This window comes from Corylus avellana, chromosome 11 (assembly GCF_965113065.1).
Source record: "Corylus avellana chromosome 11, dhCorAvel1.hap1.2, whole genome shotgun sequence".
Taxonomy (NCBI): domain Eukaryota; kingdom Viridiplantae; phylum Streptophyta; class Magnoliopsida; order Fagales; family Betulaceae; genus Corylus; species Corylus avellana.
This window is the reverse complement of record NC_142500.1, coordinates 10,943,566-10,962,398: the sequence shown is the minus strand read 5'-3', so window position 1 is coordinate 10,962,398 and position 18,833 is coordinate 10,943,566. Positions and strand designations below refer to the sequence as shown.

Genomic DNA, 18,833 nt, shown 5'->3' with positions numbered 1-18,833 from the left:
TGCTCGTATTCATAACCATCGCATTATTCCTTCGTTCCTCTTTCAAAAAAGTTAAAAGAGCTAACAATTGCAACTTATGACCCGTGTACGAAATTCCCACAATTGGATAAATCTCGTTAGCACATTGAATAACCCAATCTGAGTATCTCGACGCACCCCCTGCAGTGGGACCGTACGTATTCAAAGGAATAGGCACATCAACCTCACAAGGTACCTGGGCTTCATCTCGTGACTCAGCCTCCCTATCATTCTCTCCCCCAGGCTGTTCAGCATCACACAACTCCACCACTTTTGAACCCCCTAATGCAGCTGCCCTGTCATACTTCCCACCAGACTGGCCAATCCCAATAGAAAATTTTCGTTCCTGGGGAATGCCCAGTCCCTCACCACCCTGAACATCTTCCTAATACCCAACAACAAGAGACCAAGGCACCACATCACTAACCTCGATCACTGGCGATGAAGTTTCTGAACTTGCTTGAAGTGCAACCTCCTCCCCACTGCACTGTGACACTGCCTCTTGCGGAAATAGGGACTCACTGGCCTTAAAACGCGAACCCATCCCACAAAAATCCTTCCTGGACATGGCTACCCTTGGATTGACAGTGGGAACAACCGGCGATGACTTCTCTGACGAAGTTTGTGTTCCCCTGGCCAACAGCAACAACCTCGGTGGGTTCTGAGAAACTCCGGCACCTCCTAATGAAACCCCACTGCCGGGACTAGCTCCAGATGTGTCGACGAGAGATGCACGAACTATGGCTGGAAGTTCCGTGCCTATCGGCGATGCCCTAGGGTCGCCGGCCGTAAATCGCGAACCCAACCCACGAGCGTCCTTCTCGGACACGGCTACACCTGGGTCGACCGTGGGAGCAACCGTTGATGACTTCCTCTTCGTCGAAGTCTGCATTCCCCTGGCCAAAAGCATCAACCTCGGTGAGCTCTGAGGATCTCCGGCACCACCTAAAGACACCCCATCGCCGGAACAAGCGTCAGATGTATCGACGAGAGAAGCACGAACGGTGGTGGGTGGTTTCGAGACTGTTGGCGATGCCCCAGAGTCGCCGGCACCTCCTTTCGACGCCCCTAGATCGCCGATCCAACCCTCCCGCCAAACCATCGACGACCCACTTGTGCGTTTCGGGTGAGAGGGATGCCTTCTTATTCCAGTGGGTCCATAAGAGCTAAAGCCCTGGCCCATACTGAGTCCCACCCCGGCCACCTTCCTCTTTACCTTGAAACCTCTCGTGGACCGTGGGCCTACCCTACCAGCCCACTCCTTCTCCTTCTGACCACTTCTCACCTTAGCGCCTTGAACTAACGCAGGGCCCTCTGTGGGCCTTGGACCTTGCACAGCCGCACCATCCTTCCCCGCCAGCTCTGTTTCTCGCCTTACAGATTGGGCTACACTGGTGCACCTGCCTTCCTGCCTGGGCCCACTCTCCAGCTTTTTTATAGCCATTTCCAAACTCTGCAGACCCGCGTCAATCTTCCCTCTCAGTCTCCTTAACGTCTCTCTGCAATTACGGAGTTCAATACCTACTCCAGTATGGGTCTACGCCTGACACTCAGAAATCTTCCGTCCCATCAGGTCTTGCCTAGTACCATCACTCAACGCCTGCTCTCTCACCCGCGTTTGAAGGTCACTCGCCGGAGCCCTCGCCTTATTCTCTTCTATCTCCCTGAAATTCTCCAACTCCGACTGTCGCAATTTCTCGCCCTCCTGACCGCTAGGTGGCCTCGCCGGATTCTGGATTATCGGCCTCTGCTTCGGACCTGGTTTTCCTGTGCGTAAAGCCTGAGGGATTAATGTTGTGGACGACTCCTTTAACCGTCTGGGCACTCGGGCCACAGGCCTTGAATATGGACCAAATTGTTCCTCTGCCGAATTAACTGACTGGGCCAACACATCGGCGTAGCTCCTCCTAACCTTCCCCTCCTGAACCTTCTTCTCTTCCTTGGTACCACGAAGTGACGAGTTGGCTAAACGCACTTCTGAAATGAAGCGTCGCCAACCTTGCCCAAAGCGCCCTTCTGGGATGAGAACCAAACCACACCTTCTCCTCCCATCAAATTCCTCAAGCGTCAGGAAGCATCCATGCCTATTTGAACGTCGCTGCACAATGAACCGCGGATAACCCGCTCTGGATTGGTCCCAGAAAACCTCTGAATCCTCCACTGCCACTAGAACCTCCACTTTGCGAACTAACCACTCTAGCTCATCCTTCTGAATGAAAATGGACCTTTGCTTCCCTTTGCTTCTCTCGAAAATCCTCACCCCCGCTGCCCCTGCCTTCACTACCAACTCAAATTCCTTCGCCTCTACTGACCAACTTCTCCCTCTCGAAATTTTGTTGTAACTACTCAGTTTCTCCTTGCTTTTGTCCTTCAACTCAACCATGTAGAAATACCAGAGTTATAAAAATACCAGCTTTTTCTTCCTCCAGCTTTTTCTTCTCCACTCTCCTCCAGCTTTTTCTTCTTATTTATGACAACATCTTAAATATAGTTTAAAAATACCAGAGTTTATGTTTTTAGTAGTCAAAATTCCAGAGTTTTTCATATGAAAAATCTCAGTTTAGTCCTGGATCATCAAGAATAAAAATGTTATAAAGATTAATGAAGATGTCCTTGCTATTTCGGTGCAGTCACGAGCATGGGGGAAATATAGGCATATCTTGATCTTCTAATAAAACTTATATTTTGAGAGGGAAGCAAAGCAAAAAATTCCTTGGGGTGAATAATCATGAACTTTTAAGTTCACCTACATGCCAGAGGCTAATATGATTAATAAGGACAAGATTCTCTTACAATCTGCCAAAGCCTAAAACCCATATTTAAAATGGTATTGCTCCTGCATTATGTTTCTTATAAGTATAGATAGATGATTTGCTAATAATATTTACTTTGTTCTTTATACATATTAGATTGTCAGATTTCAAGACAAAGAGTCCCATCAGATATTTCTTGAACCAGAGGGCCGAACTGTGCCAGAGCTTTATGTCCAGGTGCGCCAGCATATCAGTTATTATTTTTTATTTTTTACTATTGTTAGAATGGAAAGGCAATATATATAGCGACCTTTTTTCGTTCTTATTCAAAGCTATAGAAAATGAAATGAAGGAACAAAATTAATTTACGAAGGATAACATGTGCAAAGGCTTCATTGCCAATTTATCTCGTACCTTGGCACAGTTTTGGTAGTCTTTGAAAGAACATCAACAAAACAACAATAGTAATAATAATAAATCCATGTGAGGTGGCTATGTAGTTGTCAACAACAAAGCTGATGTCAAGACCACACCCTTTGTCTTTTTCTCTTTTTTCGCTTCTGTGAGAGGTAGTATACCAGCATAATATGGTCCAAATAATGACAATGACAGGAGAGTGCTTCTGGATGAATTGGCTGGGATTATGAGCTGGTGGGAGAAGCCATGGTATTGGGGCAAATTTTAATTCTATTCGATATCCAAGTAAAAGATCTAGAGATACTCATCATTCTCCAGCCATGATGGAGTTTTCAGATTTCATATTTTACCAGAGTCCTATGGACATACCACTTGTCGGTGGAAAAATTATGTGGTCTAATAATCGTTAGAATCAATGTTGGTCAAGAATTGATAGGTTTCTTCTTTCTCTTAATTGGGAAACAGTTTCCTGATGTAATTCAAAGGAGACTTCTTAGACTATTGTCCAATCATTTTGCATTATTGTTCAATTGCTGGTTGTGGATCTGACAAAGCTGATTGGAACGACTTGGTCAAGGGCTTTGTTATCGAAAAGGTAGTGGAAGCTCTTTACCCTCCCCACAATGATGGCTCTGTGGGGTTTCGAGTAGGAGAAGTCAGTATTTTAAGTTTGAGAATATGCAGTTGAAGTCAGAGGTCGTTGTGGATCAAGCGGAAATATGGTGGAAGTCATTCAATTTTCAATTCCCCTAGCATTATGTTGGCATGTAAATTGAGAGCTCTAAAAACGGACTTGAAAAAATGGAATGAAGAGATCTTTGGTAATGTTGGGAAGAGGAGAAGGAGTTAGTTGGATGGTATTCAAGAGCTGGATATTATTGTAGTAGGTAGATTGTTGATTTAGGGGGAAAGGAAGAGAAAAGAGGATTATTCTAGGGATTTGGAGAGGCTGATTCTTTATGGAGAAGTGAGTTGGAGGCAGAAATCTAGGGCGCTTTAGAATCTACGCTCTTCGCAAGCAATCTAAGAGGCAAGGGGAACCGAACCCGCTTCCGTGCCTGGACCCAAGGAAACACGCCACACGCCTTATTTCGGCTCTCCACTTTTAAGTTGGTAATGTGTCTGGGCTGAGGCTTTAGCTTTCAAGCCCGGAGACGATGAAGATTGGGCCCTCCCTTTATGTGAGGCCTTCAATTTCAAAAATACAATGGGCTTAAAAGAAATGGGTCTCAAGCCCACTCTGGCACCAGAGGCCAAAGGAGAAGCCTCCACGCCCAAACTCTTAGGTCCGATCTTAAGGCTTTGGGCTGATTAACAAACAGGCAAAGGACCCCCTCAATGGGGTTGGGCTTCAAATCCACATCTCCACCCTTCACAAAGCCTTCTCTGCTAAAACCACCTAGAGGCTTACAGGAAAGTTGTATCTTCAACCCATTGCCGTAAGAGACCTGGAAAACGGATAGAGCTTTACGCAACCCTAGTATGCAACTCCTCCAGCCCCTCCTTTCTGGAATAATAGTAAAAGCTCTCCTTCTGCTACCTCTGTATTCTGTGAGGGCCAGATAACGTTTGTGGGTATGGAACATCTTTGTGTGTTAAAAGCTTCACTCCCAACTCTTGATGTTTTAATGAAATCTATCAGGCCATACCCTTGTAACAGAGATTCCATAGTACCCACCAACCACACTATGCTAATCTTGCCCAAAAAGACTGCTCGAGAGACGCCCATACACTATTCGACAATTTGTAAGACCGATGAGCCCACTGCTGCTGGAAAGTCGAAAACCTTTGATTCGACTCATAACATACTTGAGTACCCCATGTCAGAAAACCAGAAAAGAGAACTTAGGTCGGGACAAGAGAGAGAGAGAGAGAGAGAGAGAGAGAGAGAGAGCACTAACTTGCGCTTCATATGTTGGGAAGAGATGCAACTCTGATAAAATACTCAGGCTGCTCCAATTGCAATTTTCATTGGTGCCAAGATTTCTAACAGTGGTACAAAATGGGGAACTAGAATCCTTGGTTTTGTTTCTTCAGAATACTTTTCACTACCGAAGTTCATCTGGAGGGTGAGGATAAAATATTTGGATTCTAGCAGCTTAGAGGTTAAGAGCATTATTAGGAATTAAAGCCAGGGGATGGCAGCTTATTTCCTTGGAAAAGTGATAGGGAAAGTCAAAACTCTACCAAGTGTAGCATTTTACACTTGGAAACAGCATTGTGGAAGATCCTCGGGATAAATAATTTGAGAAAGAGTGGAATAATCATTGTGGACTTTCTTGCATATATAAATCAAATGATCAGACAATAAATCATCTACTTCTTCCTTGCAACATCGTTAAGGAGATGAAGACTCTTACATTTTGCCTTATTGCGCTTTTCCAATAAAATTTAGTACTTACAGAGAATTAGAAAGTGCTTAAAGGTTGTACTCTTATCCTCTATTGTATAGTCTAGCTTTGTGTCTGTGGTAACTGATTACTAGTAAGAATTCTGGAGATTCATCTTGTTGCATTAGCTGCCGTTTTACAGTTGAACTCTTTATCAACTGTACAATCAAATTATATTCTGAGGGGAGTCTTAAGAAGATTACGTCTAATCTTCTTTATCATATGTTTTCTAATGTACAAGCATGTTTTTGACATTTTTCCCTTTAACTGCTCTTTTCTTTCGTGACAGGGGTTCTCGACTGGGTTACCAGAGAGGCTACAGTTACCACTCTTAAGAACTTTACCTGGACTTGAAAATTGTTCAATGCTGAGGCCTGCTTATGCTGTAGAATATGATTATTTGCCTGCTCATCAATGCTCTAGGGCTCTTATGACAAAGAAGATTGCTGGACTTTTCTTCTCTGGACAGATAAATGGAACCACAGGCTATGAAGAGGCTGCAGCACAGGTAATTATATTCTTATTATTTGTTCTGAGAACTAGAGAAACATTATCTGGTGTTGTTCTTGATTTATTTTATACTCTTGGCGCATGAAAAGATATTGTGTAGTGGGTAGTGGGTTTTGCCTTGGTGGAGACAGAACTTTACGCTTGTTGGCAATATAGGCAGTTTGTGCATCTAAGAAGCCTTCTCTCTTCTTTTTTACTCCTGTAGGGCATCATTTCTGGTATCAATGCTGCCAGACATTCAGAGGGTAAGCCCCTCATTGTTCTTGAGAGGGAGAGCAGTTACATAGGGACATTGATTGATGATCTGGTCACTAAGGATCTTCGAGAGCCTTACCGAATGTTGACAAGGTAATTCGCAAAAAATATCTTTTAGGAAACTATTGTTATATTATTTCTATCTATCAACAATTTTTATATTTGGGAATCAACTCTTGATGAGATAGTAATTTCTAATGTTTGAATAGAAAACTTGACAATATTTATAACATAAGTTAGTCATTTGGAATTATAGAAAAATAAATAAATAAATAAACCTCATTTGGATGAACTCATAAGAATTAAATTTCTCCGTCTTATCTACATTAAGATTGTGATGAACTGGTAAGAGATTTGGAATGTGATAGTCCTGATTCTGTTTGACTGTCAGTTTATCTGAGAATATGTTTCCAACATGATCCTTAGGCAAATATTGTGCTTTTTATGTTTTTAGAGTGAAATTAACCATCAAGTCACAGCCCAATGGTTTTTGGACCAAATGACATTATTTCCCTTATAAGGTATGGAGGGTTAGGTCATTGTTTCAACCCCACATGTGTGTATGAGTGGTGTATTCACCTATCAGAAAAAGAAAAAGAAAGAAAAAAAGTTGTGGTATTACCATGTAAATGCAAGTCCTTGCATGTCCAGGAAAATGACATTTAGTATCCTAATATATTTTTTCGTGCCTGACATTTTGCATTTGTGTGTCCGTCACATCACAGGCCATTTTACAGATTTCATATCTGAAACATCCTTGTGGAGGGGGGCTAGAAATCATCTAAACCAAAACATCTTAGTTCTCCTTGAGGCTTCAGAATTAAGATACAAGAATGTCACATGACAGAAATAATAAGTAGAATGCTCACTCAAAGCATGTTGACCTTGCATGTTCCTGGCGTGACTGTTTATATTTTAACCACTTGTGTACATGAAGTGTGTGTGTGCATTGTCATCTTATTCATGAAATTTAATAATATTAATTGTTTTTTTTTTCCATCCTCTTAGCCGCTCAGAACACCGGTTGCTGCTTCGATCAGATAATGCTGATAGCCGTCTCACTCCATTGGGACGTGAAATTGGTTTGATAGATGATAGACGCTGGAAACTATACCAGGATAAGCAAGCTCACATTTCAGAGGAAAAGAAGCGGTTGAAAACTGTCCGGATTTCAGGTTTGTATCTTTTTTCATCTTTCTTGATTTTTTTTTTCTTCCAGTATCTTTCATTCACCACTGAGAAAAGAAAGGAAAGTAGTCTAAAAATTCTTTCTTTCTATCATTTGGTTTGCAATAGATGTTAGAGTGAATATATGAATATTTGAAGAATAATATGTAATTTCCTAATAGTATAGGGAGTAATCTGCAAGCCTTCTAGAGGAAGCCAAGGTGTCCTAGTGAGCTGTCCCCTATAGCTGTGCAGAATATTCCTGTAATTGGCTTATCTATTTAATGGACAAAGGAGGAGGAATGAGCTATGTTCAATTAGCACCATTCCATTTCTTCAACCGCATTTCATTTCATTACATAGTATCAGAGCATTGCAATAATTGTGTTCACTTCTATATTTTTTATTCCCTTTTTTGTTCAACAAGGCAAATAAATAAACATGCTTTGTTCTTTCGCGCTTTGGGGTTGGAGGGACTAGTGTCGGTGTCACCATCAACATAGCCATGTTGGTTGAATGGCGCGGTCGTTGACACAGTTTCCCTCACCAAGGATGTGAGAATGATGCTTCACCGCTCCTCGTATGTGCCCTGATAAGCTAAATGAATCAGGGTAGTTGTGTGGTGTTGGTACCGGTGACCTCTGTTTGGCATTCTGGTGGTTGCAGTCGATGTCGGATACGTTTGCTGTAATGGCCGGAGAAGCACATGGTGACCACTGTTTGGTCTTTCGGTGTGGCTTCTAGTTATTGGTCAAGGATTTTTATGGTTGTTACTCGCAGTTTAGCCTAGCCAACATTCCGGTAATGGTTGTTGGCTACATCTATGGCCACCAGTGAAAGATTGATGAATGTTTCTGTTTGGTTGCGGGATATCTCTTAAAAATACGGCGAAAAAACCCAAGAAAAAGCATCATGAAAGTATAGCAACAGATTTTGCAAAACAAAAATTTGCTTAGGTATAAGAGCCATACCTAGAATTGGCTAGGCTAGGTGATAGGGGTGATGTGATTCCTTCTGCTCCAAACTCAATCCACGCGTGTAGACTAGGGTTTCTAAACCTTCTTCTCAATTTTATAATGAGAGCAAGAATGTCGGCTTGAATGCCTACACAAGACGCCTTTAAATAGGCTTGTGTTTCCAAGTGGATGTATGACTAAGTTTCCTTGTCAAAGACTTGAAAAACCTAAATACTCTCACCAATATACACGGCCACAAGGGTTCTCGTTGTGTAATTAGGTAAAGCCCAATAAGGGATTATAATCAACTTGCGAATGGTCCTAAAGGTACTTATCCAAAAAAAAGAAAAAAAGAATGGTCCTAATTAAAAGGAAAATAAAAATTAGCTCTAAGAGGCCTAGGACACTTATCATCTCATGACTTGTCCTACGTTACTATTAATTACAATTCATTGCACTAAAAAATTGTAATTGTAGTCTAGTATTTATTTTGATTAATCAGAACTCCCATTAACATCTTATAATTGCAATTGACCTCTCCATGAAAATCCATAATCGAATTAAAGTCATAAAATAAACTATCACTTTATTTCACTCTCTCTTAATCCTTGAGTACTCAATTGAATCTCTTGATTGTTCTTGTACTCTAGAAATCATATTGCATTTAGGGTCCGTTTGGGATTGTGGTTTCAATAAGTGCAATTTTAAAAATTGCGTTTTTGATATCGCTACTTTTTAAAATCGCAAAGGCGTTTGATAAACATGTTAAAAAGTACTTTTTTATTAAATATTTGTTATGCGAAATTGTGATTTGGTTTAAATTCACACTTTTTTCAAATAAGCAGCCCCTAACCTATTTATAGAAATCGCATATTTTTTTTCTTATTTTAGATTAAGTGCTTTTTAAATCGCAATGCCAAATACCTTATGTTTTGCGATATTTTTTAAAAACGTAGATTATTCTTGCGAAATCACAATCCCAAACACACCCTTAGTGCATTTAATTTTAATAACTCCTTACTAGTATTATCTTTTGGTCTGCGGGATTCTCTCTCTCTCTCTCTCTCTCTCACCCATTCCCGCCTGTGTCGGCGCGTGGGTGGCGCGTGAGAGCTGATTGGTGCTAGTCTTAGGCTGTGTCATGGCTGGTTCGAGAAAGTGGTCTGTGGAGTCCAAGGAGTTTGAGGTGCTAATTAAGGTAGGGGCGTCAGGGGTGAGGATTTTTGAGAGGAATAAAAGGATCAATACGTCTATTTTCATGAAGAAGGATGAGCTAGCTTGGATGGTGCGAATTGTGGAGGATTTGGTAGTAGTGGATAACTCAGAAGTCTTTTGGGATCAATCCAGAGCTGGGTATCCTAGAATAATCGCTCAGAAATGTGCTAATAGGCATGAATGTTTTCTGACGGTGGAGGAATTTGATGGAAGAAGGTGTGGCTCGATCATCATTCCAGAAGGACGTCGTGGGATAGGGTGGGATCGATTCAGTGAGGAAATGCGAGTGGCAAACTCTTCTCTTTGTGAGCATCGAGTGGTCAGTGAGCATCGAGTGTTCAGGGAAGAAAAGAGAGATACGGAGGGTAAGGAACGAAGGAGTACGCGGAGGCATTGAGGCTGTCGTCGAAGCAAACCGAGTGTTGTAATTTCGGCCAAAAACAGTTCGTATGGGTGCAAAGGTGGCCGAAAGGTGCCTCTGGTTATATGGAACAACAAACCCATGAGTATGGCAGGAAAGCATTGGTTTCGATGAAGACCCATGCATTGGTGGGGGCTCACGGCGGTTTTGGGGTGGTTCCGACGAAGATTTTATGTCCGGCATGACGGGATGGGGGGGGGGGGGGGGGGTGGGGAAGGGGCACCATGTTGGGCAGACCTACTCTGAGATAAGTCTTGAGCTCCTCAAAGTCAGGGAGTCGTTGAAACATCTGAAATGGGAGTGTGACGTGGGGCTGACGAAGATTGACATGGCGATCAAGCATATGGAGAGTAGTGGGCTGGGGCTTGGGCAGGGAGATAAGGATTTAGCTGGGCAGAGGAAATCAGTACCGAAGGGCAAAAAGGAGTTTGGGCTGGAAAGGAAAGTCACTAAGCCCAATAAATGGCTGAAGGTGAAGAAGAGAGCGGTTTTTAAGCCTAAAGGAACGTTGGGCTCAGGCGTGGGCTTTAATAGCCTAGGGCATGCTGGACCAATAGGAGCAAAAAATTCATAAGAGGTGGTTCCGACGGAGAAGCATGAGAAAGTCGCGAATGGCTTGTGACCTTACATGGCTAGGTCGGCAAGCCCATCGTCTGTGGTCGCAAGGGTCTTATCAGTGGAAGGGGGGGCTAGGTTAGCGGCAGAAGGAGCACCCAAGGTGGTTGTCGGCACTGGTGGCAAGGATCCTCTAAGTCCGGCGATTGAGGCACAGCCCACCGAAAAGGGCAAAGCTTTGTTGACTTATAGGAGGAGGAAGTTTGGGCCACAGAGGTGGGACGCTGCACTAGTGGGCTCATTAGAAGCCTCTTCTTCGGCTTCTGGGCAGGTGAAAGGGATCCTAGGGTCGAAGCCGGAATCTACCCAGAGGGTGCCGGAGACTCAATCTTTGCCGGAGAATCCACAGAGTTTGCCGGAGCGCCGAATGGAGACCAGCGATGCTGGTGAGGGTTCGCCGGACTGCCCTGTGGAGATAGGCGATGCTGGTGAGGACACAGGCTCCACCACAGATCAGGCTCCGATGGAGTTTTCCTCTCGTTGGAATTTTGGGATGGCTGTAGGGGACTGTGTGCAGAAGGTCTGTTGGGGGGAGGCAATGAGTCTGGTTCAGTCATTTCAAGTTGGACAGGAAGGAATTGAAAGTGTGCCGGCGATGGAGCTATTTGGGCCTGGGTCACGTATGGACGAGGACAGTATCTCAACAACAGTTGGGTTGGAGGATTTAGGGTCAGAGAAGATTTCTTCCAGCTGGGTAGTTGAAAGCTACCTCAATTTTTGTCCTAAAATTGGTGTTTCTGATGAGGGGAAGGAGGAGTTGGCAGCTTTGTTCAATTCTATTGAAGCTTCCAAGATGCAGTTTGACTCTGATTTGGGAGGCTTTTATGCCTATGGTCCTGCCCCCAAAGGATTTAAGGAGTTAGATTGAGCTCCTCTTTTTGACAGGGGCCAGACGATATTTATGCAAGGTAGGGGTTGAGGGAGGGGTCGAATTGGTGGATCATGAAGCTTAAGATTGTAACATGGAATGTGAGAGGGTTGAATGCCCTAAAAAAAAAGGTTGCGTATTAGGGGTCTGTTGAAGGAGTGGAAAGCAAATATAGTGTGTTTGATTGAGACTAAGATGGAGACTATTTCCCATGAGGTGGTCCATAGTCTTTGGGGTGGTCAACATGTGGGGTGGAAGTATAAAGGGTCTAATGGTTTGTCAGGGGGATGTTACTGATGTGGGATAGGAGGGTGGTGGAGTGTAAGGAGGAGTGTGTGGGGCATTTCACCCTGGCGTGCTCTTTTCAAAATGTGGAGGACAACTGGGTTTGGGCGTTTGGGGGGGTGTATGGTCTGAATGAAGATGTGGAGAGGAGGGTCCTTTGGGAAGAGCTAGCTGGTTTGATGAACGTGTGGGAGGTCCCTTGGTGTTTTGGTGGGGATTTTAATATTGTCCGGTTCCCTAGTGAGCGCTCTAGTGTTTCTTATTACTTTTCTGGCATGATGGATTTCTCGGACTTCATTTCAGAGAACAATTTTGTGGACATTCCGATGATGAGGGGACAATTTACTTGGTCTAATAATCAAGAAAATGAGATTTGGTCTAGAATTGACCGGTTCTTGCTATCATCGTATTGGGAAGATCATTTCCCAGCAATGTCACAAAGAAGACTTCAACGCATGTTCTTAGATCATTTCCCAGCAATGTCACAAAGAAGACTTCAACGCATGTTCTTAGATCATTTCCCTATTTTACTGGACTGTGGGGCTCTTTGCGGAGGTAATAAGTATTTTAAATTTGAAAACATGTGGCTCAAAGCCGAAGGTTTTGTTGACAAGGTTAGTTCTTGGTGGGGATCTTATTCGTTCGAGGGCTTACCTAATTTTGTGGTAGCTAATAAATTGAAATCCCTCAAAATGGATTTGAAAAAATGGAATGAGGAGGTGTTTGGTGATATTGGGAGGAAAAAGGAGTTGATGGGAGGTATTCAGGAGCTGGATGAGTTGGCAAAGTCGAGAGGTTTAGATCAGGAGGAAAAGATTCAAAAGGCAGAAATGTTGAAAGTTTTGGAGAATACCTTGTTGTGTGAAGAAATTCATTGGCGCCAGAAATCAAGAGCTTTGTGGCTCAAGGAGGGGGACCGAAATACTCATTTCTTTCACAAGATGGCAAATTCTCATCGCAGGTACAATCGTGTGGAAGCGCTTCGTATTAATGGCGTCTTATCCGATGATCCAGTTGAGGTAAAAGATCACATTGTGTAGTCTTATCAAAGCTTATACTCGGAGCAAAGATCATGGTGGCCTAGAATCGATAACCAGCCTTTTTTGTCTATTGAGGAGGAGGATAATAGGTGGTTAGAAAGAGATTTTGAGGAAAAGGAGGTTTGGGAGGTGATAAAAGGCATGGATGGTGATAAGGCACCGGGTTCAAAATTTCTTCTATATGGCTTTTTTTCAAGCTTGTTGGGGTGTAGTTAAACAAGATGTTATGGCGGTTTTTGATGAGTTGCATTGCAGACGTCAAATGGTGAAGAGCTTGAATGCAACTTTCATTTCCTTGATACCGAAAAAGGCAGATTCGGTGGAGATGGACTTTCGGCCCATTAGCTTGGTGGGAGGGGTGTACAAAATTGTTTCTAAGGTTCTCGCCAATAGGATGAGAACTGTTTTGGGTAAGGTTATATCCTACTCTCAAAATGCTTTCATCGGGGGTTGCCAAATCTTAGATTCGGTTCTCATTGCAAATGAATGTGTGGATAGTCGCATGAAGTCAGGGATGCCAGGTGTTATTTGTAAATTGGACCTGAAAAAGGCGTATGACCGTGTAAATTGGGACTTTGTTTTGTATTTGCTGCATAGGTGCGGTTTTGGTGAGAGGTGGAGGGCTTGGATAGAGTGGTGTATTACGTCAGTAAGATTTTCCATTCTTGTGAATGGTTCTCTGGAAGGGTTTTTTAACAGTTTGAGGGGAATTCGGCAATGGAATCCCCTCTCTCCGTTACTTTTTGTGCTTGTTATGGAGGCATTGAGTAAGATGGTGAATGCGACAGTTGACCAAGGCTTTTTGACTGGTTTCTCGGTGGGAGATAGGGTCTTCTCGGAGTTGGTGGTTTCTCACTCTTTATTTGCTAATGATACTTTGATTTTTTGTGAAGCTTCTCTCGAGCAAATCCGTTATGTGCGTCTCATTCTCTTATGTTTTGAAGCTGTTTCGGGTTTGAGAGTTAATCTTGGAAAGTCAAAAATTGTGGCTATTGGAGAGGTGGAGAACTTTGGGGTTTTAGCTAATATCCTTGGGTGTAGTGTTGTCGATTTGCCTATGAAGTATTTGGGTCTCCCTCTTGGGGCGCCGTATAAGGATACGGTTATGTGGAATGATGTGATCGAAAAGATGGAGCGTCAGATGGCAGGTTGGAAAAGGATGTACCTCTCTAAAGGAGGCCGTTTAACTCTCATTAAGAGTACGTTGACTAATCTCCCGACTTACTTTTTGTCTCTGTTTCCGATTCCTATGAGTGTAGCTAAAAGGCTTGAGAAAGTCCAAAGAGATTTCTTGTGGGGGAGGGATGGGAGATGAGCATAAGTTGCATCTTGTAAATTGGAACCAAGTTTGTCGTCCCTTGCACTACGGTGGTCTTGGCATTTGAAAGTTGCATCAGTTTAATCAAGCTCTCTTGGGGAAATGGCTTTGGAGATATGCGAATGAGAGTGAGGCTCTTTGGTGTAAGGTTATCAAAGCTAAGTATGAAGACCAGGAAGGTGGGTGGTGCACGAAGGAGGTTTTGGGTTCTCATGGTATGGGCTTATGGAAGCATATTCGACAAGGTTGGAACTTCTTTGCCAAAGGTATTCGGTTTGAGGTGGGGGTGGGTTCGAAAGTTCGTTTTTGGCATGATATTTGGTGTGGGGAAAATTCTTTGAAGCATGACTTCCCATCCTTGTTCAGTATTGCTAGACACAGAGAAGCTTGGGTGAAGGATAATTTTACTTGGAGGAATGGGGTTGTCGAGTGGAATGTCATTTTTGTGCGGCCCGTCTAAGACTGAGAGATGGATTTGGTTTCTCCTTTTTTTGATTGGTTGTACTCTTACAAGATCTCTATAGGTACTACGGACCGTATTCGCTGGTCCTCGTCTAAGAAAGGCAAGTTCGAGGTTAAGTCGCTCTTCAAGGCCTTGTCCAATTTTGACCATGAGGTGTTTTCTTGGAAGAGTATTTGGCGTACATAGGTGCCTTTGCGAGTGGCTTTTTTCGGGTGGACCACAGCCTTAGGCAAAATTTTGACTCGATAATCTGCGTAAGAGGAACCTTGTGGTGGTGGAGTGGTGTAGTATGTGGAAGAAGACAGGAGAGTCAGTAGATCATCTTCTTCTCCACTGTGAAATCGCAAGTACTCTTTGGCATACTATTTTTAGTCGGTTTGGGTTGCATTGGGTCATGTCTTGCAGGGTGAGGGACTTGTTCGATTGCTGGTGGTCGGAAGGACGTGCTCGAAGCGCGATAGTGTGGAAGCTGATCCCTCTGTGTCTTATGTGGTGTATATGGATTGAAAGAAATGCTAGATGTTTTGAGAACTCTACTAGGACTATAGAGGAACTGACTCATCTTTTCTTCTTTACTCTTTACTCTTGGACGGCCGCTTGGCTAGCTCTTTTAGTGATTAGTTTCTTTGACTTCCTATTTCATTTCTCTCCCTCTTAGGCGCTCTCTTTTTATATTTCCCATGTATGTGGGTTGCGCCCCTCTGTGCTTTTGATATATAACATTATTACTTATAAAAAAAAAAAAACTCCTTACTAAGACAGTCTGGCCAAAGATTTAGAATAATCAATTCCCATTAAATTTATCTCAAATGGATATTTCATGTCACTTTGATTAAATCAAAGGATTATGAATTCCATCTTCAGGAATTATGTTCATACATTACTACATGTGATCACCTAGCACACCGAGATTTCAACCGTAAAAGATCTCACTCCTAAATATATCAAAGTAACTCCCACTTGACATGAGTTCACATTCCTCCCAGGATTGAGAGTCAATGTTATAAGTTGTTGTGATTTCAAGTTTTTCATTTTGACAGCAATTATATATAAAATAACAACTCACGTGGTCTGTTCAGTGCATTGTTACTGCACCAACATATCAATCAGAACTCTTCACTTCCCTTATCAAAATAAATCATCATGATTGATATATTATAGTCTTATGAAATGGAATGTCCAATTCCATTATTGACTACGAATAATATTTTATAAGTTACAACATTACAACTTTTATGGTTTAGATTTTTTGTGCAATAATTGCATTAACATACCTCAATTCATAGTCAATATAACTTGAGGAGTACATGTATATATACAAAATAATATGCACATGTAAAATATAATAATCGTAATGTTCTTGTATAATTAAGAAAGTAAACAACTTTATTTAATAAGCCATAATGTCATACAATTGGAATTGGCTTTTAGAGCATAAACCCTAACAATATTTGGTTTTTCGGTATTTTGGAGTTTGGGAACTTTTTTTTTTTTTTTTTGGCTTGTTCGCTGCATGGGGCCTCCTCGTTTCTAAGTGCTGTGTGTTCTTCTTTGTGCCAGTGTGCTACCCATCTGTTCTCACATTTTTGTGCAGTGTTGTTTCTGAGCGGCTTGTGGTTTTCTGCTCATGATTTGCTTCTAGTGTGCTTGTTTGTGGTTTTCTGCCATTATTTTTGGTGCTTGGCCTTTGATTTTGTGCCAGTGTACTGCCAACCAGTGAGTTTGTTTGTGGTTTTCTGCCACTATATTGTTTTTTGGTGCTCAGCCTGGAATAAAACTTAGTCTAGACAGGAGGGAGATACTTCGTATCTTATGGAATCTAGGGGTACAATCGATCTGATATGATCTCAAATAGGAATGCTGAAAACGTGGCTGCTACTTTTGCTTGAGCTGTAAGACTCATGTTCCACACATTTCTTAAGTATCTAATGATTGTTTTCTGCATCAAGTTTCAGTCTACATGAGCTTGATCCTTAATGAAACATTAATATTAACACGGCTAATTTACTTATGAGTAAAATTAATTGGGCTGCTTATTGACTGTGGGGATTTATTTGGGAAACCCAAGTTGGTTATTATTCTCTATTTTAATCTCAGGAGGAGATTTGGCTACCGATGTGACTCACCTGTCTAGTCAGCCTGTAAAGGACTCTTCAACACTGGAGAGTCTTTTGAAGAAGCCGCACGTGCCATATAAAGTTCTTGATAAGCATGGTTTTGGGAATGAACTCTTGTCTAAAGTGGAGAAAGAATGTGTTGAGATTGATATCAAGTATGAAGGCTTCATTATGCGGCAACAAAACCAACTTCAACAAGTGAGTAATAAATGTTGTTTGGTTTACGTAAAATTTTCTGAATCACTTTAGCTCATGTCATTTTATTCCCTTTTTGGAATAACCTACTATTTTGGGCATTGAATCAGTGGCAGAGCTAGGAAATCTTTCCAAGATGTCCAAGGTTATATATATATATATATATATATATATTATATGTAGTTGTAGATCGAGGGTTGGCTTGCTTCTTGTAGTTGCATGACACAATGTGGTGGTACCTGCATCTTCTATAGGACTTGAACTTTGCACATATTACACGGAACATGAAGGAATAAAACTAAACTTACGTGAATCCAGATTATGTTTTATGTCATGTACACATATCAATGTGATGCTAATATCAATGGTCTACTTGAAGGAGTAATTATTGGGTGGCTAGACAATTATGTCACAAGCTAATTGACCCCATTATGTATTGTCCAACTATGAATATGTGAATTAATAAGTTAATAAAGTATCATCTTAAATATGGGTGGAAGAGTTTTAAGTTTAGAAGTTATACATTAATGACATAACAAATTATGACATATAATTGAAAATGACATATTTTGTTAAGTTTCAAAAAGTTTGGGAAGTAAGAATATAAATTAAAAAATATAATTTAGGGAAAAAGATACTTGACCATCTCCCTTCTTCATCATTGCATTGAATGTTGAGAATTTTATTGTGTCCTTTGTCTATTTCTTATTTGTAGATGGTCCATAAACAACATAAACCACTTCCAGAGGACTTGGATTACTATGCAATGACAACTTTGTCTCTTGAAGCACGTGAGAAACTGTCCAAGGTTTGTATGATAACTTTGTTTATTTAACTAGTAGCATAATTGATTTTCCTCATGTTATTTGTTTGGAACTGCATTAACATAAATTTGACCTCTAACATAAATTTGAACTCCTAATTGCAAATAAAATCTTGCTGAAGATACCAAGTGTTGAATTGTCGTTGCTTTCTCCTGCTTTACAGGTCAGGCCACAAACCATTGGGCAAGCAAGCAGGGTGGGTGGGGTAAGCCCTGCTGACGTTACTGCTCTCCTCATTATTCTTGAGGCCAATCGTAGGAAAGCTCAGGAACAGCAGAGGCACCAGAGATTGACTTCTCTCAGAGCAGATATAGATGATCCACATTTGCCCCAAGTTCCTTTGACTGAGTCAATCATCACTTAAATGTGCATCACAGTATTTCAAAGAAGCCGCCAGAGAATCAGACAAATGAGCATCAAATCTGACTTTGGATTAACATGAGACCTTTTGGAAAGCTAAGTGGCAAGATGGTTTTTCGGCATTAGGATTGTGAAACTTATCACAAATATGCTTCTGCTGCCCTGCACTTGAGGAATTTTGATCATCTTTCTCACACTTTTGCAGAAACAAAAGTGAAGGTCAGCTCAGGGACTCAAAATTTAGAAGTACATTATTTCAAAATTAATTTTCTTGTCAATTTACTTAAAGTCTGTTGATTCATAGTTTTTGCAGCTTCACAAGTCAATAGATATTGTATTAGTTGTAGTCTTTGTAATTAGTATAATATGTGTACATGCCTTAATTAAGTGAAAAATGTTTAGAAATAGAATTAAGACCTTCCAAGGTTGAAATTGTGTACTTGCTACCAACTACAATCTTAGGCAATATTAATTTGGAGGCAACTGAAGATGTCTTTTCGAGTATTATAGGTCCTACATGGATTCAGGTGGCTATGTTTGTTAAGGATTTTGAAAAGTCTTCTCTTTTCAAATACAAAAACACAATCTTCAAAAAATAATTATCAAGCAAACACTTTCCAAAATACAAAATACAAATACTTTTCAG

The 18,833-nt window shown here is 41.6% G+C and overlaps 1 protein-coding gene across 1 annotated transcript in view; it reads left to right on the top strand.

Annotated features, from left to right (window-relative positions):
* The window catches only part of LOC132165823 (glucose-inhibited division family A protein), a 33,960-nt gene extending 15,127 nt beyond the window's left edge, over positions 1 to 18,833 (top strand). The window contains exons 7-13 of the mRNA XM_088511797.1: positions 2,928 to 3,008; positions 5,868 to 6,086; positions 6,294 to 6,436; positions 7,352 to 7,518; positions 16,789 to 17,006; positions 17,719 to 17,811; positions 17,991 to 18,833. Of these exons, the coding sequence (XP_088367923.1) occupies positions 2,928 to 3,008; positions 5,868 to 6,086; positions 6,294 to 6,436; positions 7,352 to 7,518; positions 16,789 to 17,006; positions 17,719 to 17,811; positions 17,991 to 18,191 (1,122 nt within the window). The 3' untranslated portion in view covers positions 18,192 to 18,833. The remainder of the gene's footprint in view (positions 1 to 2,927; positions 3,009 to 5,867; positions 6,087 to 6,293; positions 6,437 to 7,351; positions 7,519 to 16,788; positions 17,007 to 17,718; positions 17,812 to 17,990) is intronic.